This window comes from Rhopilema esculentum, chromosome 8 (genome assembly GCF_057945365.1).
Source record: "Rhopilema esculentum isolate cy_ngs chromosome 8, ASM5794536v1, whole genome shotgun sequence".
Lineage (NCBI taxonomy): Eukaryota > Metazoa > Cnidaria > Scyphozoa > Rhizostomeae > Rhizostomatidae > Rhopilema > Rhopilema esculentum.
In genome coordinates, this window is record NC_142822.1 from 3,784,405 (window position 1) to 3,807,887 (window position 23,483).

At 34.8% G+C, this 23,483-nt stretch overlaps 1 protein-coding gene across 2 annotated transcripts; it reads right to left on the reverse strand.

Annotated features, from left to right (window-relative positions):
• Positions 1 to 759: 759 nt before the first annotated feature.
• Positions 760 to 21,288, reverse strand: LOC135694561 (glutamate-gated chloride channel alpha). Of its 2 annotated transcripts, none has more exons than XM_065213361.2 (9): positions 21,203 to 21,288; positions 20,399 to 20,459; positions 16,077 to 16,186; positions 15,079 to 15,146; positions 14,163 to 14,380; positions 5,523 to 5,605; positions 4,329 to 4,466; positions 2,309 to 2,658; positions 760 to 1,580 (listed from the first exon to the last, which is right to left on the reverse strand). In XM_065213361.2, the coding sequence occupies exons 2-9, from the start codon at positions 20,434 to 20,436 to the stop codon at positions 1,356 to 1,358; spliced, it is 1,230 nt and encodes a 409-aa protein (XP_065069433.2). In that variant the 5' UTR covers positions 20,437 to 20,459; positions 21,203 to 21,288; the 3' UTR covers positions 760 to 1,355. The 2 variants fall into 2 exon arrangements, with proteins under 2 accessions (XP_065069433.2, XP_065069432.2); XM_065213360.2 differs by lacking the exon at positions 21,203 to 21,288 and adding an exon at positions 20,554 to 20,698 and having other exon boundaries at positions 761 to 1,580.
• Positions 21,289 to 23,483: the final 2,195 nt, after the last annotated feature.

Below are 23,483 nucleotides of genomic sequence, written 5' to 3' on the forward strand. Positions count from 1 at the left end.
GGGAAACTGAAGTTGAAAATAAAGGAACAATCCCGTTTGCCCTAGTTTAGGGAAAGCACATTTTCTGTTCCTAAATTCAATTTCAGGCGCAAATCTCGTGGAGCGTCACTGGTGAAGTGACAGGTCTGTTTGATGGCTTTGATTTTAATAAAATATTGCGAAAGCCAAGTGCCTGTTTACAGCAATCTTTCTTTGGATGTTTCTAAACTATATCTCGAAAATGAGAATGAAATGGAAGGTAACCTTTTAATTTGGTCTGTATTACCGAACTGAACTTATTTCTTCACAGGAAGCTAATTTTACCTTGCTAACTCTAAATTACAGAAGCAGGCTTTAGACTAAGTAGGGTATCATCGATAAAGTAAAGATTCGCGAATACGGTAAGGGCGTGATTCTTTGTTGTACCAAATTTGAATTTCAAGAATTTTTATAAATTACTTTTAATTCATTGAATCTTATTAAGAATGATTACACGACGTCATGCTTGTGCAAATTAAAGATCGCAGAGAACTTTTTGTGCTCTTAAATCACTGTTTATGACACAAAACAAGGACAAAAATTGATTTAGGAAACTAATCGAAAATTGTAAAAATCGAAAATTCTGTTCGTTTATTTTTTGTAATTTCTGCTAAAAGAGATATGTTCAATCTACCTAAAGTCTTTCATTGTATTTCATAATAACGACCATACACCTACTGACTTTACAAACCTTGGTCACTTAAAGCGACCATTGTACATATATTGTTTGTAGCATTGTTTTCATGAGCTAAATAAAATTAAAAATTCAAGATTTGATTGCTCTACTGTTTGAAAGATCTTTTATGATCCTTTTAAACTCACTGGGATGTCATTGATGAATGGGACCAAAACTCCTTGATAAAAATACATTTTGCTCTGTATAAAAAGCACATACTCACTAACAAAATGTCAGCAAAAACTCACCAAATTTCATAAGAGCTTTATAACGGAGGCTAAGTAATTATAAAATAGTTTTTGGCCATAACAATTTTGGTGCGATAAAAAGCACGGAAATTTTAGAATTTGAAGACACATGAAACGAACTGAATACATACACAATATTTAAATTCTAAGAATTCAAGATTTAACTATTATGCAAAAATTAGCTGCAATTAATTTCATTCTTTGAATGGATATTAAGTGCAATATTGATAACAAATATAAAGTTTTTATATATTTAGTACTGTATATTGAATAATAAAATTATTGGACAACTTAATTTTAAAATACTAAACGCTTATAGCTTTCATGTTTCTTTTTTCCTCGCTTCGTGAAGATTGCTGCACATAATGTATTGGTTCTTTAGAATAATTTTGAAATAACTGACCATATTTGTGCTAATCAACAGTATCCTCGTGTAGGCGATGAAAGGCAAAATATATTCCATTGAAAATGACAAACATTGTAGGAAAAAGAATGCGTGATAATTTGTCGATTCTGTGGTTTTTTCTTCCATCTTTTTCCTTTTTCTCCTCTGGAAAATCTTCCTTCTTCTTTTCTCGAGGCTCCTCTTTTTCGATCATGTTCCCCAGTCCAGTGAAGTCATAAAGCTTGATGTCATTCTTCAAAATGAAAACATTCCTCGTTACAATTCTGCTTTGAAATAAGATGAATAGATCATGGTTGTAAAAGATCCATGCGTCCTAGTGACGCACGATAGATAAACCTTAACGTTAGAAGAAAGCTATAGAAATCAGTCTGATCACAACAAGTCACAAGTGCCAAGTTGCGCTTAGTTCCAAATGTGATCGTGATTACAGCTCATTTTAATCTTTATTTCGAATTTAAATTTAAATTTTATTTCGAATTTAAGTAGGAGTCAGGAAATTTCTGGAGACAAGCAACCTATAGCTTTCAGAGTGAATTTCACAGAAAACTCTTTTTTCCTTGATTGCTTTTTTCGATCTAAATGCACAATTTTCCAATTAAAGAGATTATTTTTTCAAGTAGCAAAAGACATTTCACGCGCAACACGGAAACTTAGCGTTTTGATGAAAATATCTTACCATCATGAAAGGAGTTTTTGCCTTCTTTACGACAAATAAGTATTGTATCATTAGCCTTGATCAATGAACTTTCTAAAGTAACTTTTGTTTGAAACTGCACGTTTCTGTTGAAACTCTGTGTGAGAATTAAAGAATATTGCAACATTGTTATTGCAACAAACAGTGGGCGATATTGAGGGATTAATCATTGCAGATTTGTCTTCCATGCAACAGTGCATCGTAGCTGAGCTAATCCTGTCTCTACGAGGTTAAATCAACTGTGTCAGACAAAAGTGTCTGGTTACCTTGGGTTTTCCTTTGGAACGCTTCCCGTTGGATTGAATGGCATAATGCCCAACCAATGCATACTCAGCAAGTGCAGCAAAGACAAATAAGTTGCACATCAGCAGGTAGTAGTCAATACTTCTGAAAAGCCCTGCTGGAGGAGAGTTATTCCTGATGTTGTTTGTCATGGTAACGATTGTAAGCACAGTTGTTATTCCCATGGCAACCCGCGCAGGAGTTGATTGGTAGTCGATCCAGAATGTCATCCAACTCAATATGACAATTAGAATACATGGAAAGAAATCTCTAAGGAAGTAGAAGGCAAGGTAACGGTAGAACCGAAAATGGAGTTGAAGGTAGTCGTAGTTGCCTGCAGGGAAAAAAGACAACATAACAGAAAAATAATGCAATGATTCCTAACAAATTCAAAAAATTTATGAAAATAATTTGCATCATTTTGAGACAACTTACCTTCGAATTGAAGGAGGGGTATCTTAAAAGCGCTAAATAACAGTAGTTTCCCACCTGATACGCTGCGAGTAAGTGGAAGAATGTGGATAAAACATAATTGAACGGACTGAATCTCTAGCCCTACACTTCTGACCGCCCTGCTCTAGGTGATTAATTCAAAGCAGCAAGAAGGAAATATGCTCACTACTACTAATACGTCACACGCAGCTAATACTGCACAACGCGTCTCACAATGCCACGCCAGTTCTTTCTATCCTGTGTCAGTTAAAATAATCTATTCAATGTTTGTGCTTCTTTTGAGAAATCCAGTTTGATTCCGATGCTAGCCAAATCTTGCCTTATCGTGTCGAAGGCCTTACTCGTGTCTAGCAGTAAAATGTAGATGTTGTAGTTGCTGGATGTTACAACTTTCTCTGCTAGCATCTTGATTGCAAAAAACTGTGCGGCAAATATAGGTAAACATGCTCAGTGGTAGATATAATGAACGATTTCTGCCTCTACATATGCCTTGATAAATATATCTCGCCTTTCTTAATTGAACAACTTTTACCTCCAAATATATTCTCATGAAATAGGTCTACAAATATGCCCCTGTTGGATTTACATTACACCAAGTCTTTCTTCATTATATAATTGCAATAACAGAATGTGTCAATCTTTGCAGGCCTGATGATATTACCAACACGATAATCTTTCGTGGTTTTTTACCGCAAAAGTACATTTCTTGACTAGAAAATTAGAGCTTCTGATTAACATAGAAGATTTTATTCAATAAGATTGCCTTTTTATATAGAAAGCAAACAGAATGAACTGTTTCAAAGTAAGATATGATCATCATACACTTTTTCCTCAAGCACTGCAAACATTGAATCTAATCAAAAGGCTTATGTAGCTGACTTTATCATTAAAATTTAATTTTGTCGGTTCGTGCTATGCAGTTTTGTAGAACAGAAACTGCAGAGAAAGAGAAAGTTGATGAAAGATCAATTTTCAATAATGTATCATCTTGCTGCCTGGTGCTAAATAGAATGTGTCCCAAAGGCATTTCTTGGAGAATTTGAAGTTAGCGAGCTATGATTGCGTGAATTTTCATTAGCGAGCCTTAAGTATTTATCTAAGGCCCCAGAAGCAAAAAAACGTAAATTCCTCGATATTGTCAATCCTTTTTAATCTGCTTTAAAGCATGTCATCAACCCATAATCTATCAAGGTTTTAAAGGCCTCTTTTTGTCAAATCTTCGTTCCAAAATGGGACACAACAAGTATGTATATTCAATCCATTTTCGTAGCAAGATGAGATGCAACAGATACAAAACTGTATCATACAGTTTGATACTTTAACAAACGGCACCATCAACACTTAAGGTACAAATGGCACTAATATTGTACAACATAATACGGTACAACATTGCATAATGCAATAAGGTAAAACCATACAACACGAAGCAATGCAACATAACAACACATAAAACGATAGTAAGATTCAAGGCAGTGCCAATCACAACACAATAACATAGAATTAGATAGCCAAGAATATGTAATCAATGCCCTACGAGAGATCTCAACGAACCATCTCTGTCAGTACTCTTGATCGTTGCATTGGCTGTAAATTTGACGATGTTGAATTCCTTCATGACCAGCTTTCCCTTCAGCTGTTTTAATGGTTCTTTATCCCACATCAGATGAACAAATTGGTTGGTGTTTACCACTGAAAAATAAAGCAGGTAAATTTACAAGTATGAAATATTTTTAAGCCAACGTTATCTAGAAGAGAAAGCAGACATGTCGAAGTTTTTTCAAGTCTTTGAAAATGATAAATATTGTTGTCCGCCATACTTTTCAACACAGGCACAACACAAAGCTCTAAGAGCCGCGAGAAAGTAAATGAAAAGTACTTTAAAAGGCAGCTTTATCAAAAAAGAAGATAATAGTATTATCAAGACAGAAAGAGAATTGACTGCCTTATCATCTGCCTACATTTTTTTTAATTCAAGTACAAAAGGTTTTTCTCAATCAAAATTTTTTCACTCAAAAATGTGAACTCTTTATCATTCCATCAAAATTTATTCGATAATTTAAATTTAAACTTAAATTGCAACCTTAAATTTAATAAATCAAGCGTGTTAGCATAAATATCAAAGGAATTTTCAGTAATATTTTTTGGCAAAATATCTTCCAGATAGATCAAAATAAAGCACAATCTTGCATGTTTTCTTTTTCTCATTCAATGTTGTGTTTGGTTATATAATCAATGACAGCTTTTATTATATCATCTAATCTTTTGAAAAGAAAAAACACTTAGCTAATCGCCCAGTTTTGCCTGTTAAAAGAGACAATAATGTTTGCCAAACGTCTTGGAACTTTCTACTTAATTTCTAAATATTCGTTAACCAGCTATGATATGACGTCTTCGATCGATTTTAGAGCTTTCCACTCAGTATAGCATTTCTGTATGTTACCTTGATTTCTAGATATTGTTTCAAAACATCCTGCTTTTAGGGATCATTCTGAAAACCAAATTTTTAAAAACTAGCACCTTCGTTAAACGGATAATATTTTTTCCGCTATTGTTTGTGTTGTTGAGGGAAACATGGCATTAAATAAACCTTTAAGAAATGTGAGATTAAAATTTTAAACTGACCTTTAAAAGGTTTGAAAATCTTGGCTTAAAATCTCTAAAATTGAATCCATAGCTAAGCTCTTCAAATCCGCTAAATGAATCTTACCCAGAAATGATTTCAAAGTTATGCTTTTTTGTACTTACGTGTGCTTATTTCAAAAGTGCAGTTCTGGATATCAAAAGGGTAGAAGTGCAACTCCATCAAACAGAGAGAAACCAGAGTTATTCTACAAAAAAATGCTTTCCATCAAAATTTAATCTAGCCCATAAAGTTGAAAGTTATTTCGATAGTTTTGATTCAGGTGTGAGGATGGCCATGTGACCAAACTTCTACTTCGATTGAGTGGAGTTGTCACTTGCCAGCTCCTGTAAATCCAGGCATAGGAATCACGAGGTGTGGTCACTTAGAGAGGAATGTCCAGAACACTATCTATAAACAAAACTTTGTGGTGTCTTAAGAAATAATTTCGAATGCTAGATAGCAATACAAACCACCAAAACAGACCCTAATACAGATGCAAAAATCCATATAAAAACATTAAGAGAAACATATTAGGACTAACTACTTCGAAAACGTTCGGGGAGAATTATCATTTGTTTACACCGTCTTTCTACTTTCAATTTTCATATGATGCGTTGCATAGGAATACGATGCGTCCATTGAAGTTAGAGGTATTGACTAAATCTTTATCATATTTCAATATTGAACGTGTAGTAGAAACCAAACACCTAGCACTGAAGCTAACCTTTCTTTGACTCTCAGCATTGAAATAATTTTTTTCCTGATGTGGATCGTAACCACCGTGAAACAAAGAATGATTTGTTTGACTGGTTTCTTGTTAAACATGATTTTAATGAGGATACTTGTTTAGATTTAAAAAAAAACATAAACATATTTAATGTGTTTTTCAAGAAGATATGGTTCCATTTTATTGAGAAAGCTACGAGACTACAAAAACATTTACAAAATCATTTGCAATTTAATAGATATTATGCTTCGCTGTCCTCCAATGTCTTGAAGATTTTAATTTAAGGAAAACTGATTATGATATGAAAGAAGAACAAGTTTTGTCCATTCCTTCTGTGTTGTTGATATTCTGATTTTTCTTATGGTTTTAATAATGCTATGATTATCAAAAGTATTGTCTACAACTTAGGTTCCTATGCCAGGTTCTATGAAAAGTAATAAATTTTGCCATATATCAGCTTCACTGTGCACCAATGTAATTTATGGCGTAGTAGTTGAGTGATTATTCATGAAATCAAGTCTGATGGAATGGAAACGGGAAGTACTGCACATAAACACTTCTTGCAGTCACGATCTTAGCGTCATCAGCAAGTAAACCTTTTTAAGGTTTATTTTAGGTTTATAAAACATTTACCTTGAACCAATAAACTGCCTAGCAACGTTAGTTAGCGAGCCTTGGACAAACTAAATCTCTTACTGAAACGACTGTAGATTGAGAACTCAAATATACTTTTTCAGGTAATTTTCTTGCTCTTTGATCTCATCTTGCCGCAAAAGGCATATGGACGAAATTTAATCAACCCATTCACGTAAAATCGTAGTTAAAATTGAAATCACGAATTATCCAAGTGCGAGGATGATTTATTCGCTTAAACGAAAAATAATCCATCTGCTCATCACAGCCCCTGTATACCGACTTTCAGACAAGCTTTGTTTGTATAAAACAATACTTGTAATTATCAGAATGACGCAAGGCGAACAATTTTTGCAACATACTAGCAATACGTGCTGGTTGGTGACATTTCTAGTTTCGATTCCATCAATAATTGCACAGCAAAACAGTGTTTTCGTTGCTTGTCACACCCAAGGTGAAGAAATGTTGTATAAGAAACCTAAATTTATCGTGAGACGGAAAATTCATGTAATGAAATACAATGAAATTGTAGGATCAGGGATTGCGAAACCGGGGAAAATATCACTCTTACAAAGCTGACAATTTTTCAAAGATTCATAGAAATCAAAATTAATCTATGCACAAAGAAAAGTAAGGGACCCTCAATTCAAGCTTACATGAATGGTATTCAGAGAACAATAGGTCTTCTTTTCATGCACATTTATCGGGTTTTCAGAAGCCATAGACCCCTAATTTTCTTTCTTCTCTAAAAACTTGATCATATAGTTAACAGTCTTAGTAATTGTGTCTCATACAAGGCTCCCGCTACCTATTTATGCCCTCCAGCTATAGTTTCCTCGTTTACCTGAACCAACAGTACACGGACTGACAAATATACATCAACTAGTTACAGCCAAGGATGATTAATGCGTACTCCTCCAGGAAGAGCACAATATTTCTATAGCAACCAAGATCTCTGTTTATCGCTCTGTACTTGTAAGAGCAGAAAGGCAGCAAATCTTTGAACAATATTCTCAAAATATATGGATCGATCGAAAATTATGCCTGAGCCACATGAGTAAGTTGATAGAAAGTAAGAAGATGTTTTTGATGAACTAGTTAAAGAGCAACATTAGGGTTAGAAGAGACATTGAAAGTGGAGGTCATTTGGCTTGTTGAATTCTATTCCAGATGAGACCTCTTTGCTTAATATTCTATAGAAAGTAAGACTTCTAAGAGAAATAGAAAAAAGCATAATATTTGTACTATTTTTTCACAAACATACATTAGCTTTCATACAACCAACATGGTTAGGTTTAAACTCAAAGTTATAAACCAAGTTAACAATTTCATTTCCTTTGTTGGAAAACAAGTTGACAGCTGTTCTGCTAATATTTCGTAAACTAGACTATTGTATAAAGAACATATTTAGCAACACTCAAATCTCTATCATCTATTTTTAAAAAAAACGTTGCACAAAATTAAAGGCTCTGATATTAACAGGTACCAAGCGCAGATTCTCTGTTGAAGTAAATCACCAATTACCTGGCTTGATTCAATAGCAGTGTAATGCAAATATTTCAATCACAATGTACATTATCAGGCAACAAAAAAGATAAAAATAATTTAGGTGACATAATTGTTAATTGCCTTTTTGCATTGCATGTGTGATTAAGAAAATCTAAACTGAAGAAATGCCTTGTTATGCAGAATAGTGTACTCAGTCATTTTCTCCTCCGAAAATAGCATATTGAGATCAGAATTAATATATATTAAAAATTGAATATGGGGAAAATTTTTTTTTATGTAGTTCTATTTGATAACTGAAAACAAAGGTTATTCATTAAAATTGTAAATAACCTGCATTGCCTTTGAAATAATATTTTCTGAACATGAATAATCTGCTGCAACATTTAAGAATATTCAAAATTCCGATGTCAGAAATCATTGCGTTGTTCAAGAACTCTTTCTCTAAACTGTAGACGAAAATTTGTGCCATTCATACAAAACATTCTATTTTAGCAATTAATGCAAAAAAGAAAGATTTATGTTTATAGCGTCAAATGTTTGTAATGAGCATGTACCGAATGCATCATAGACCAGTCAGTTACACACATGGTCTGTATCAAGTATTCCCGTCGACTCTGGCTAGCCCATAGACAGCCTTAGATGCAAACCACTTGTATTACAAGTGAAGCCAAAACTCAACTGCCATCAACCGTAAACAGGAATATCAAAAGCGTTTCTCCTTACTCTACTCTTAGGAGAATTTGACCATTCCTCTTCCATTCTGTCTCTTTTCACAATGCAGCGCTTGTCTCGCGATCGAAGTCTTTTGAATACGTTGAGTCGCTTTTTAGGCTGAGGTCCATTTTCGTCAGGTGAATTCTCTTGCGTCCGAGCACATTGGAAATGTTTGATGATCTGTCGGATCATAGTTTGCTTGTATCCTTTGGGTCTTTTATATTTAAATTGAGCAAATTTGGAAAACTAACATACGTGTTCTCTGTTACGAAAATGCAAGAGCATTTATAGCGGCTTGTATTCCGATTAAAAACAGCAAGAATATTCAGGTACGTTGAATAGAACTTGTTACAGTATTTTCAACGCACCTTACGCTTCGACTTTTTTGCTTTGCAATGAGTTCAAATGAGATATCTTCTTGTACCAAACGATGAAAAGTTCTTGCATATGATCTTTAAAACGTCGATGAGGTTTGCAAAGACCTTCCAAGCTGATTCCTTTAAAGTGTGGCTCTAAGTTGGTATTCCAATACAATCAATTTAAATATGATTTTGTATCATGAGTCTGCTTCCTATTCAAGCAGGAATTTCAATGAGTGGAATGTGAAACCGCAATTTTTATATGTCGTTTGAAAATCGCTAGAAATTTATGATTGCGTCACAGTGTCAATAATTGATAAGCACCTTGCACGTGTACGTCTGAAAAAATGTTGCAACTAGACTTTGCCAGATTATAAAGTAATTTCTTTTCTTTTGGAGAAAAAATCTGTTGTACAGTGTGAAATCTTCAAACACACAATTAAAGAACTCTAGACACGATCTTTGGCCAAAGTCAAGCTCATTCAAAAAATTGTTTATACTTCCTTCTTGAAATATGTGCTCATGATGTAGACCTTTATGTTGACGACTTTTAGGATGTATATCATCAGCTTGTTAACGATGTATATCAGCTGGAAGCAAAATGTTCTTCGATAGAAGAAGCCTTCCTTATTCAACACAGCACAGGCCTATAATCATCTGAATTGATTGGCAAACCTTCTCTTATCATTATTTTCATCATATGTTTTGAGGACCAGGCAGGATTTCGTATCTTGTGCAAATCAGCTTTGTAATCCAAGCAACGTTCATTACGGTTCTCTGATGGCAGATGTTGGCTCGGAGATCACAGCGTAACTAAACAAGATCGCTTTTCGAAGCAGCAACTAAGCCACTTGCTGTTTGCCAGGATGAGAAAGCTTCTTTGAGGATCAAAACAAGGTTGAACACAAATATCTCAAATGATGAATAAGAACGACTAACTTTGATCATCCACCAGTCTCCTTCACTATTACATTTATTATTAATCCATGAGTTTGTCCGGCAGGCCTTCAAAGAAACACGCAGTTTCCTTCAACACGTAATGATCAGTTGCCAATTAATGAAATTTTCAAAATTCTGTCATGATATCTTTAAATGACGCAAATATAATCTCAATATAAACTTGCGGCAAGTCCTTCCTACAAGGCAATATTGACGAAAGAATCCTGGCTATAGACAGTCGAAAATAAAACCAATGCAAGTTGCTTACTTTCGTCAAAGATAATCGGCAAAGTCCTCCTGATGCAAACTGCCTGCCATGATTTTCCAACAGTGCAATAAATTATGATTTCAAGATTCTATATAGCCAAAAACCAAATCAAAGCAGAAACGCAGTATACAAATCAGCTGCAGTGCTTTCAGTGAAGAGCGTCAAATAAGCAATCGAACATATTGAATGCCATATGTTGTAAACCTGGAAATTCCCATTTACCTTGTCAACAAACTGTGTGCTGTCTCAATTAAAAGCATTTCAAAGCTCATTGTTTTCAAACAATCTGCCAAAGGTTTATTTTGTGAAAATGGCTTGTGCAAACTTTGTGGGTATTACGTCAAAGAAATATGCAAATATCTACTGTTATGATATTAATTCACAACTTCTTTGCAAAAGTTCATGCAATTTGCACCAGTTCAATCAGATTCAATAGGAACAAGTAACCAATGATATGCATGAGCTTCGTAAGCAATGTTCCATGAAAAGTTACTTGTGCTACAACATGAAATTCTTTAGGTTTTGTAGTCCCTAAGAGCTGTTTCAATCTTCTTTGGCAAAAGCAAGCCAACAAATGTATAGGCAAATATACGTCATTACGCGTACGCGTGTCTTGTATGATGCAAGTTATATAGAAACGTATATTAGCGCTAGTGAGTGATCAGAACCTGGGCCTTCTCATACTCCAAATCCGCTCTGCAATTGTCGAGCAGTTGTTAGCATCCAGCTATTAGCGATAATTAAACTGCTGTTAGAATACCTCAACTTGGGCTTCCTAAACTGGATTTGCACGAAGATCTCTTAATGACACGTAATTCACATTTCCTTGGATAATCGTGTATTTTTTCGCGGAAAACCCAGAGAAAACTCTCGTTCGGCACCTAGAAAAAGCCTAATTAATCCCAAGACACGAAGCAAAAAGATTTAGGCTTCAAGCAATTTTTTTGCTCAGCACGAGCCCTGGTCTTGAATGAGCAACTTTTCTTAGAAAACCATAAAACGATAAGTGAATAAGCTGGTATGATTTTAATAAAAAACAGATTGAAACAGTTGGAAGCCTAAAACATATTTGATTCTGCTGGACATCTTATCATTCCGAATAATAGCAAAAAACACCTGCAAGCTGGCAAGAACTTAGGTTAATCAAAACATTGCCAAATGTTTGATTTATTAATCTTCACATGTTTGTACAGCTAAAGGTATTGGGACATAGTGACGTCACGAATCAGCCTATGTCTAGATTCAAGGTCTATAGATCTTGGTGCACAGGATATTAGATGAAAATTTTCTTCCGAATCATCGAATATGTATCCTTTCATTAGCCTTCAATTAAAAATTCTTAGGTGCTTTCATCCGGTCAGTTAAAGAAAATTCGATTTGCGGATTCATATATATGATATCATAGAAATCGGAAGTGTTTTTCACTGCTGAATTATTTTGCACACAAATCTTGAATTACCGCTTAAGAACTGCTTGTGTAGAGTATAAAAATATGGGTTCAAACAGTATAAACCACGCTATAGTCATTTCCAGTAAAGGGTGTTGTGAGGTGATATTAACTGTGTGCCTCGCACTTCTTCAAACATCTGAAAATTATCAACAAACTTTCGCAGTGCTAGTGCTGTGTCCTGAGAAATTATAAAATTGTTTGAAATTCTGCATGAAATTTGACCGTGAATAGAGGGTGAGAGTGACAAGTTAACATCTTTTCTCTAAGAGTTGTCGAGTACAACATAGCTAATGCATTTAAGCCTGTCTATAATCGTTATAATTGCATTATTATTAGCCCATATCTAGGCTACTGCATAATTATTGAAGCTAAATTTTTGACTTAGACACGTTATACGAATAAGTGAAAAAGAGCAAAAAACATTGTTTTTGTTGAATTTCCTTTTACAAGCCTTTTGCATTGGATTCAACGTAAATAATGACAATTCTTTTAGGTTAGATCCTCGACAAGCAACAAAAACAGTGGAAATTGTATAGATGCCGATAAAACTTAACACATCATAGTCATCGAAAAGCAAGTTTTGCTACGTATTTCTTCCATGAAATAGCGAAACACGAATCCATACCTTTTTGGTAAGGATTCAAAGCAAATAAAAAAAACTTATTCTGGTCCCTAAACGATAAACCCTTGTATGGAAACTTTTACAATACACATTCACAATTCCTGACAACAAGGACACGACTAGTGCGAGGATGGCTCAGGAGTAAGGTTTGCGGACTACAAATCCAGGGGCCTGGTTATGAGTTCCTGATATGACCGAACTTTCACTGAGAGAGAGGAGAGTAGCGAGCTCTCTCCAATTCCATGAATCACGAGGTGTGGTTACATCGAGAGGAAGGACAAGGACACTGCTCGATAAGCATAGCTTCTACGTGTCCTCAGACTTACCTTCGAATGCTAGATCGAAACAAATACAAATACATGGCTAGTGAGTTTAGAATTATGCAGATGGAAACAGATGATTAAGTAAATAGAGTTCCTAAGTGATGATGATACAAAAATCTATTTTTAGAGTTTTTGAATTTTGACCATATAAACCCAAAGAATGCAATAAAATGTTTCTTTATATGCAAAATCACTTAAATATGTCAACAATCAAGTGAGATATGGCTAATGAAAGATCTGAAGTTGATAACTGACCACTGTTATTTGGGCTCTACCAAATTACAGAGGTATTGTAGGGGCAAGAGCCTGCGCTCGGGTGCATTACCGTCGAGAGGGGGTAGCCAGGCTTTATCCCTGAGGTCCGGTTCTCAAGAAGGGCCCGCAAAATATTTTTCTAATGTTGAAGCTTTCGGATCTTGCCCCTGCACCACTACTACTGCACAGGGGCCCGTGTTGTTTATAGCCCCAGGGCCAGAGCTGGCTCTCAACGGGCCTGCTCATGTGGCCACATCGCAGCCAATTTATGTAACATTTAACTGACTTTGCACGTTAAAGCTCCGGTCAAACGAACTGAGCATTGCACTGAGCAACATTCAACATTTGGAAAATCTACTCAGCTCTGCTCAGCGCACTGCTCAGTACAGGACGGTCAAACGCACTGAAAATTACACCCAACATTTCTTTGAGCAAATATTGATTAATGTAAGTGCCTCCACAATTATACATGACAATTTTGCACCAAAATATTTCAAATAAAACAGCCTTCTTAACGTTCTCGAAATGGCAATGTTTTATGACACTCTCAACATTTCAGTTTGCTGTCAAACATCTCTGAACAGGACTGAGCAGGGCTGAGCAAAGCTGAGCAAGTGGTCGAATGAATTGAACTTTTCACTGAGCAAGCATGTCGAGCGTTGCTCAGTGAAATTAACGGGGCTTAAGACATAATTCATGACGTCCCTTCAGGATATGGATCACAGATTCAAAAATTCTAGACATATTTTTGTGACATCATCACTCAACGAATCTATGGCAACGAGGAGTTATTCATTTCAAATGAATAAGGGAGCCGTCTAAATCGCCAAAATTAACGGGCATGCGCAATTCATTCAATCAATATTGCGCATCCTGTTTGAGTTCAAGGGCTCTATTCAATATATTGACAGCAAGCGCAGCAACAACAAAAACAAAAACAAAAACAACAACAACAACAAATACCTTTGAAAGTAAATGACTGTTCCATTCAGATAAAGATGCGCTCCTTCAGTGTTTTCAGGAATCTTTTGCAGCTGTCCTTGCCTCCCGTGGGGAAAATAGATATCTGGTCTCCAAAATTTGTGCCCTTGAAGTGGTACGAAGGTGCCATGATCAGTTTTGTCGACAGCCAACCTGTAGTCGTGCCATTGCATTTTCAAGAAGAAGTCAGAACTGTAATGCTTAAAACAGTAAAACATAGTTGGTAAATGCAAAAACATGGGGCGTTTTTATGTAAAAAAGGTTTATGAATTGCTTGCTTGCTATTACATTGTGTTAAAAAAACAGAAGCAAATTCAAAGCGATGGTTCATAATAACATGCATAACAACATACAAAAAAGTAGCCATCTTGTGACCTATTATTGCATATTTATTAAGACTTTCTGTTGTTCTACGACTTGTGCCATAAAACATAATGACTTGATGAAAGCTTATATCTTTGAAAAAAGGTGAAGAAATACAGTCTTTGGATTCGTAATCAAATCTGGTTTTAAAATCAGACAGTTGAAATGTTATAAGCTTTGAAAATTTTTCTGCAGATTGACGAGCTTATCTGAAGAAGTAGTGCTTCATGTGAATAAAGAAACGAGTCTGAAAAGGATTCGTCTACAATCCTGGACGATGTTGAGATTTTTTACTCTATCCCGCGGTTATCATTGGTGCCTCTGTTATTGAGGGGCGTGGGCCCTAATTTTGAATGATGGAAGGAGTAGATGCTAGATTTAACATGCATGCTAACTGGCACATGTTTTGGGGTATGTCTCGACAGCCTTATCCAATATTAAAGTAGGTGTGTCTTCTTACTGTGACAAAAGTCAAAACCGTGCCATCTATTGTACAATACGAGCAGCAAAATTGATAAAATTTATTGCTTCCTACCATATGTATTGATTGATATGGAAACATGTCCAATATTGAGATTTGAACTGTCACGTTAACAGGTGTATCTAAAAAACAAGAAGTCTTTGTACAAAAAGCTTATGCAAGTTAATGAATGATATCTAAATTTTGTTTAAACTAACTACATACTCAGTATTTCGGTTTTGCTTTAGATTTCATTTGTGTTGCATTTCATTGCTGTTGTTGCACTGATTTAAATCAATGCTATTGTATTTATAAAGGCTTTTTTCTCAGTAGTGTAGCGAATTTTGTTAAAATACAAATTTTGATATGAGTATGATCCACTTTCAAAAGACATCTTTGTTAGAGAAAACATGTCATGTATGTGTTTGGAGTTACGAAACAAGTAGGTTGAACGTGAATCAGCTAGAACTTTTCCCGTGTTAAATCTCTAATATCTATAGAGCAATTCAACAATACACTTGAATAGATGAACATGTAGATCACAGAAGCAAAAGGAGAGGGCCTTCATTTCGTTAGTTAACCTACTCTGAAGATTCCTCCTGAAGAATTTTGCGTTATTGTTGTTGCTGTGTTCTGTAATTGATTGATTTATATTAACTTTCTTTTATTCTAGTAAAATTTGAGCTCAATCAAAATCAAATCAACTGTTCACAACCCTGTCAATTTTATACGGAGAAGGACAAACATGTAGAGTACAACTAGCGGTCATCAATGCAGAAATAAGATATTTCATCCTAGAAGTTTTAAAATTCTAAGTTGCAAGGTCTAAATTTTTCCTCTGTGCAACTGGTCAATTTCAAATAAAACGTTTATATTGTGACTTTCTATGTGTATAATTATGATGTATTTGACAGTTTCTAAACAGTTTCGAAATCGACACAATAAGTCCAGTTTATTCATGATTATTCTTATTATTATTGCAATGTTGAAATGTTTTTCATAATTGTTTATAAAAGTATATCATAAAAGTATTGTATATTATAAAAGTATTATTTTGTTTATTTTCCACTTACCGTTTCTCACTGGTACCAACGAATAATCGTAATCATTCTTCAAAATGCTGAGTTGCTCTTTAATCTTTGTTGAATTCCATATTCCATAAATACAGTTGAAACAAGCAAGTCTTGAAAAAAGTAATGCAAAAATTAGTCTGCGTGAGAATTTGATGCGTGAGAGCATGAGAAGTTATAGTAGAGAAAACTTTAAATTTAGTTATGTATTTATCGGTGCTGGATTTAAGCGAGATCTATTTATTTGATGCTTCTCATTACTTTGGAAAAATGTTGGAATCAATGTCTTTGAACCTTTATTTTGCTTTGAAGGCAAAGGATCACCTGGTTTGAGGAGCATAAAACACCAATTTCTCTAAACTTTGTCATCTTCATTCTTTTTTTAGAGAGCATTATACATTCCTTTTTCTCTCATGCATCAAAAGATATGCAGAGCTAAGAGCCTGAAGAGGGAACAGAAGATGAAAAGCAGTGGACTAGAGAGAAAAATGAAGAAAGGAAAAGAGCAAATGAAGAAGGAGACGAAGAAGAAAGAGAAGAAAGATGAGAAAGGAAAAAGAAGAGTAAAGAGAAGAAGAAAGAAAAGGAGAAAAAGAATAAAAGAAGAAGTAATAGTAGACGATAAGAATAAAAAGGAGAAGGAGATACGAAAGGAGGAGATAAAAAAGAATGAGAAGAGTGAGAAGAAGAGGAGAAAGGGAAAAAGAAGAGTAAAGAGAAGAAGAAAGAAAAGGAGAAAAAAAATAAAAGAAGAAGTGATAGTAGACGATAAGAATAAAAAGAAGAAGGAGATACGAAAGGAGGAGATAAAAAAGAATGAGAAGAATGAGAAGAATGAGAAGAAGAAGGCGAAGAAAATGAATACCATAAAGGAGAGGAAGAAGTGAAAAAAAAGAGAAGAGAAAGGGGAGATGGAGAATATGAGACAAGTGGTGAAGGAGAATATTAAGATGAAAAATATCTGTGATATTGTAAAGAAACCGGCATTTCTAAAAAAGGTAGCTATAGGAGACAAATGTCTTCACAGGTTAGCCTCTTAGCTCTAAGGTACGCTATCGTTGATAACAAAAAGTCATAAACACATAAGAATTTAAACCCATTCAAAATCATTCATCTCAAGGCAGTTGGAAACAAACATGTAAACTCCATTAATCATCTTTGATAAACTTTAAAATTCTTTTGTCTATACTTCTTTTAAAGATTTGACTGTGTGTTATTTGAAGGTACATTTTTTCTATGTCCAGTAGCTTTTTTACTTGAATCTTGGCCATTGCCTTATAAACCAAGTCAACAGTTTATGCATTTATCTGCGGATGTCCTTGAGCAGGTTTAATAGATTTGCTACGTTTGACAAATAAAATCGAAAACGGAATCAGGCGGCATGTCTGAGTCTCAAAGTCAATTCAATGTATGTATTTTTTATACTATAGTCAATTCAATGTATGTTTTTTCTATACTACAGCCAATTCAATGTATGTAAGACTATAATTAGAAGCCTAATTAACTTTTCTGCTGAGCTCTGCATCCACCTGTACCTATAATTTCCTTGTTATTCCAAAAAGCACAAGCTATGTCTTTGTTCTCTTCAGATTAATTATTAACTGATAAAGACAAAACAAGGAAAATAGACTACTAGCTTCATAATTCAAGCTTCTTACAGGTGCAAAAAATTAATATCCGTGTACGTTGGGGATTTTAAAAAAAAACCTCCAACGAGTGTTTTGCCTCATTGAAAATGACAAGGAACAGGAGAGGACTGGCTATAGATCCTTGGGGAACTCCTGGGTATACAGGGTGTGAAAAAATCTAAGAAATAAATTATCTCATTATATTTTTTTCTGTTTTTCCTTAACTTGCATGTTATCAACTGGCCTCTATTTCCCAACTCTTCTTTAGGTCTTTTCGGAAATTTTAATAAGGGTTGTAAATGATCAATAAAACGTTACATTGGTGTTTCAATCGAAGTATTTTAGAATATGCTTATAATATTAGATACATCTTTTATGATTCATTTCATAACCATAATTCATGTACACTCGTATGTATACTTAACAAGAAATCACGAAAGAGCTTCCATTATACCTTGGATGTTCAAATTGCTTTTACTCGATCTTCCTTTGCAAAAATTGCATACATTGGCGTAAAATCAGGGCTCCTGAGATCTACCTGACCTTAAATATTTCTACAGTGCATTTTATAAGATTTTTAATTGTGATATGAGCAATTTCAAGAATCGAAAGATATCAAGAAGGTGAATCGAAAGAAATTATTGTCATCTATGATTCCACTTGTACCAATGCAATTAAGCAAATTGTGTTATAAATTATGATTTATTTCAGGATCAATTTGGATATGGATTTCAGGATCTCTTATTAGACACCCGGGGGGGGGGGTGAGGCTTATTGCTTTTCAGTACTTTAAAGGGGGTCTTATAAGAGAGGGGGCTAAATTAAAATATTTTGTAATAAAAATCATTTATAATGATAATCTAATTTTTTGTTATTTGCGAAATAAAAAACATCAAATCAGCCTTCTCATCATGTTTCACCGACTTCGCCTACGGCACATTGCGCACTGACATGAAAGATTGTTTTCCAACGGTCACGATCTCTACTAGTAGCATCCAACTCGGCGAGGTCAAGTTGTGACCAAGTTATCCCGCCACCGTTTCTTTGGTTTTCCTTTTTTTAATTTTCCTTCAACAGCACCTCAAAGGCAGATTTTTGAAAGGCCCACTTTAGAGCGTTTGATGTGTCCAAATAATTTCATTACTTTTATTCTGTCACGTTGCTCTTGATGGTTGATATGATGGGGGTAAGATTGGTGGTTTTCAGCAGGTCTTCAATTTTGAAATGATCGATAAGTCTATGATTGGTCATAATCTCATATTGTGATTCTGGAAAGTTTCCATTGTTTGCTGGAGCTTTTTAGTCCAAATAAAACATTCCATTCCATAACAATCAGCCTTCTATATCAATTATATTGCCATCTTCGTCATTATAAATTATCAGTTCTATAGTATCTTCTTGGGCCATGTCGCCTTCTGAAATCGAGCATTCGAAAAGGTTGACTTCATCCCTCGGAGTACCAAAAGCCTGTAATTTTAGTAGAAGGCTCTCACACGGCCCGTGATTAATGCACATTAAATCTTTGTCTTCGGATCCGTCGTGACTTGAAGAGATATGGTGTGAATTTTGATTTGATGCGAAGTCTTGAACGACCAATTAATAAAGTGAAAATCTCTGTTTTTGTCAAGTTTACTTATTTCAGCATCGGTGAAAATTTGGGAGGAGGGCTAAATTGAGAGGGGGCTAATGAAATTTTTCCTTCTGAAAAGGGGGAGCTAATAAGAGAGAGGGGCTTAATTGAGAGGGGGGGAGGCTAAAAAGAAAATTTACGGTAGTTAATGCAGTTGCTGTAAATCCTTTAGCTACAACCTTGCAGCTTAGCTTCCAAGTTGCCCATACGTCAATTTGCATCCTATGGTATGTCATCTTGCATTTTGGTGTAGTTGCAAGTCAATGTGGATTTTGGGTTTTCTTAAAACTTTCAAAAGAACTACTTAGCAAATTACGTGGTCGAAAATTACTTAAGTGAAGCATTTTTAAAAAACATGAAGAATGTTAAGCAAATTTCCATCAATGCGTAAAAGAAATTGAAACAAAAAGATGACGATTCACTTTTATTGGGGGCGGGGGGGGGGCTACTCGTCAGTGTGGAAGCAGTCAGCGGGGTCTGCCAGAAAAATCGATTTGTCAGAAATCGGACCATAGATTGGTAATTGTTTTCCACATAGCAGGGCTCGTGCCCTAGGTATTTTTTGACAGGTCCAGCTCATTCTTGTATTAAGAAGCGGCAAATCAAATGAGGTGATTATAGTAGTCGAGATTCTTCAAAAGAATCTTCTGGTGCGCTTAAATGACATTTGTTGCAGATTTAACAAATTTTTCTATTTGGAATCTTGTGGATTTTTGGACTAGCCCCGAGGAAATTGAAGTCGGTGTAATCGTTCTACAGAGTACCTGATGCATAGACAGAACATAAAGCTAATGCCGAGCTTTCATGATTAGGATACAGATCTACACTGCCCTGTGTAACTATAAATTTATTTTTCTGCAATGATTTAATAAGTGGCCTTAATCTTATGTTTTTTACAGGTTAAAGAGGGCTTTGTCTTTGATAAAGACATGCTAACTATGTATTTAAATAGCTCTTTTTTCATTAGGAAACATTTCATAGCGTAATCTATATTAGGGCTTACTTATTATAAGAAAACTTGTTCACAACATGACGGATGTCCCTTGTTAGAAATTGTTTATACTTACAGCATGGTAATCTGCAGCAATCCTTTTGCCATAGCCATGATTTTGAGATGTCAATGTTGATCTGCAAGTAAGATTATAATTTAATCACAACTTAGTTATTTCATGTATCGATAGATGAAAGCAGAATGCATAAGGATTCAAAATCTAGAACTTGCCTTTAACTAACTAAGCAGCTACTGGATTAATGACGTAAATTGTGATCCACCAAGCTAGCACGACAGCCAGCGTATACAACGTCGTCAACTATTAATTTTGTGGAAACAAAAACCTGCCGAATTGAGGGAAGGCCATCAATGCATAAATATTTGATGGGGCGCTGAACAGAAGTGATGCCAAATCAACAGGTAAGCTAGGGAATTATTATTGAATCTTTGTCATTCAAGTGCTGGATTTCTATCGATAAAAAATACATTAAGTGGTGGCAATCGTGCCTGTCTGTATACCTTAATGGGTATACAGACAGGCATGCTGTGGCAAGGGGCTGAGGGCTGTGGCAAAGGGGCTGGGGGCTGTAGCCCCCACACTGTTTTTGCTGAGGTGTGATATTTCAAGGTTGTGACATCAAAGAAAATGGTAGAAAAACTACTAAAAAGTTTGCCAATTTTTCGAGAGCCCTCTCATCCCAAATGTAGTCTAGCGTTCCTGACAGAGCAGGAGGTTGCTAAATTGCTATTCAAAGCCCGATTTGCTTTTGGTCTGTTGGGTTTTCTAGATATCGCTATTAATATTTTAAGGTACTTCTATTCATATGTTGCAAATTAAATCAAGAATTGTAGACAATATCCCGTAGACTGCTTGTCTCACCTAAATACCAGTGATTATCTTTCATTGAGTCAGAATCAGCCCTATCTTTAACACTATCTTGCCTTCCAAATGATGTGCTGCATCTCTGTCTTTGGGCGGGTAGCTCCTGAAATTTTAATGGTGTAAAGTGCTAACAAATATGCTAAATTCGAATTGATAGTGATTAATACTGCTTTATGTCTAGATTGGAAGAAATTGCAACACAATTGAATGTTAAAATTGCTCAATTGAGCTCAGAGCCACTATTGAAGGAGAACTTGGTTTTCTATTATCCGAAAAATCTATATTATTTTGGAAAGATTTCATAAGAGCCATTTTTGGAGAAAATTTCTCGATCAAAGTAGACATGAAGACATTTAAACTTTACTCATTTTCCAGTCTAGAAAAAAGGATCCTTTGTTATTGACCACACCCCTTCAAATACTACTCATTGGAAAACCAAACCCTTTCAATTATTTCTCGTTAAAAAACCATTTAAATTAGACAATAAAAAGTTTTCTAACAGCTTAAGATTTGGAAGGAGTTACTTTCTACTTTAAAAAAATTAAGCCTTTACAGAATCTCTTGCATATCTCCGTCCTTGATTATGCAATCTCACTGTGATCAGCGATTTTCAATACAGATTAATATTCAGATGAATTAGTACTAATGTAGTATAATTGGGCTTTAGCAAGAGAAAATCATAGTTTAGAATACCTTATGTTAAACATGAGCTATTTCAACAAATTTTTTATCAAACAAATCTTTAAGATACGAAAAGCTGGCAATGTAACTGTGAAAAAACTCTATTTTTGTTGCTGTTTTGCTGGTATTAAATTAATCATTGTGCTTCCAAAATTTACCAATTATGCTGTTTAGTGTTTTATTGTTTGGAATTGCAATAAAATGAATGTGAATGCTCTTATGTATAGATAAAGCTTAATTAATACTGTTTTACATACATTTTTCAGTAAGAGAATGGCTACGAATAATATTGATTCAGTTTTAATGTATTTCCTTCCAATCCAAATAAAATTTCTTCTGCTATTGATGACGTCCTGGCGGGTTCTGTTATTTTGTTCTGTTATTTTGTCATAAATTGAATTGATTTTGCAAGAAGATTATTTAAGAATATACAAGAACTGAAATATGGAGGTCAAATTTTCAGACTGGGTAGAGTTCTACATATAATTTATTCTAAAATGATATTTTGCAACATAATAGATTCGCTTAGTTGGGACAGCTGCTACGTGGGACAGATTTTTGGATCATGTTGTAGTCCCACTTATGGCTGCAAATGACAAATGAGGGTCTTTTAAAAAACATTACTGTATGTTGTCGTATTGGCACCAATTTCATGAAGGAATTGTTGACATCGATTTGTTGTGATTACTTAAAAGGCCTTTTTTGTTAATTACGGAAATCCCAAGCAGAGTCTTGGGGCAAGTTTTAGGAACATGCTTTTAGTAGAAAAAAGCTTTCAACATACTGTAAATCTCTCCTAGTTTTCGCCTGTTTTTGGAAAGCGCTCATTTGAGGGGATGGGATAATGATTTATACTTTATTTCTATTGATTCCAGGCAAAAATAATACTAGATAGTTTGAAAATCAGTTCGACGTAAGCTTCTTTAAAGAATATATCATTTAAGTTAAGTTTATACCAGCCAAGGCCCCCCCCCCCCCCCGGCATCTCGGTCCTTGGTTGGCATATCCTTTCCTTTCGTCCTTTCGATAAATTAAAGACATTCTGTCCTGAAACTGAGCAAAACACAACGCTAAGAAAGTCCGAAGTAAAATCCTAGCAAAAGAACTAAAATGATTCTACGCCATTGCAATGCATCATGCAGCAAAAAAATGAGATGAAACGACGATGAATAGCATCAAGTAACTAACCGACCTTCAAAAGATTTATGTATATACTGAGCAAAATAACGTTAATATCAAGCACGAACAACGTCTCATATCATACTATCCTACGTCTTCTTCCTTGTTTTTTTTTCATAAACAGGTACATGCAGCTTGACGTTTCTTTGGCATCTTTTGAAGATTAAAAGATAAGCAGAAATAGGTGTTGTGTTTGTACTGTTACGGTATTTTTCAAAATGCTGCAAAAACTGAAGAAATGCAGTAGACTTCGGATATATTTACTTGAAGGTGAATTAAGATTTCAAATCTTGTTGAAAAGATAAGAATGAATCTATTTTAGATATCTTCAAATAAAAATTCTTTTCTTGTTTTTAGAAAGTCTAAATACGGATATATGTATCTGGGTAAGCACAAAACTAATCAAAATTTTACTTCA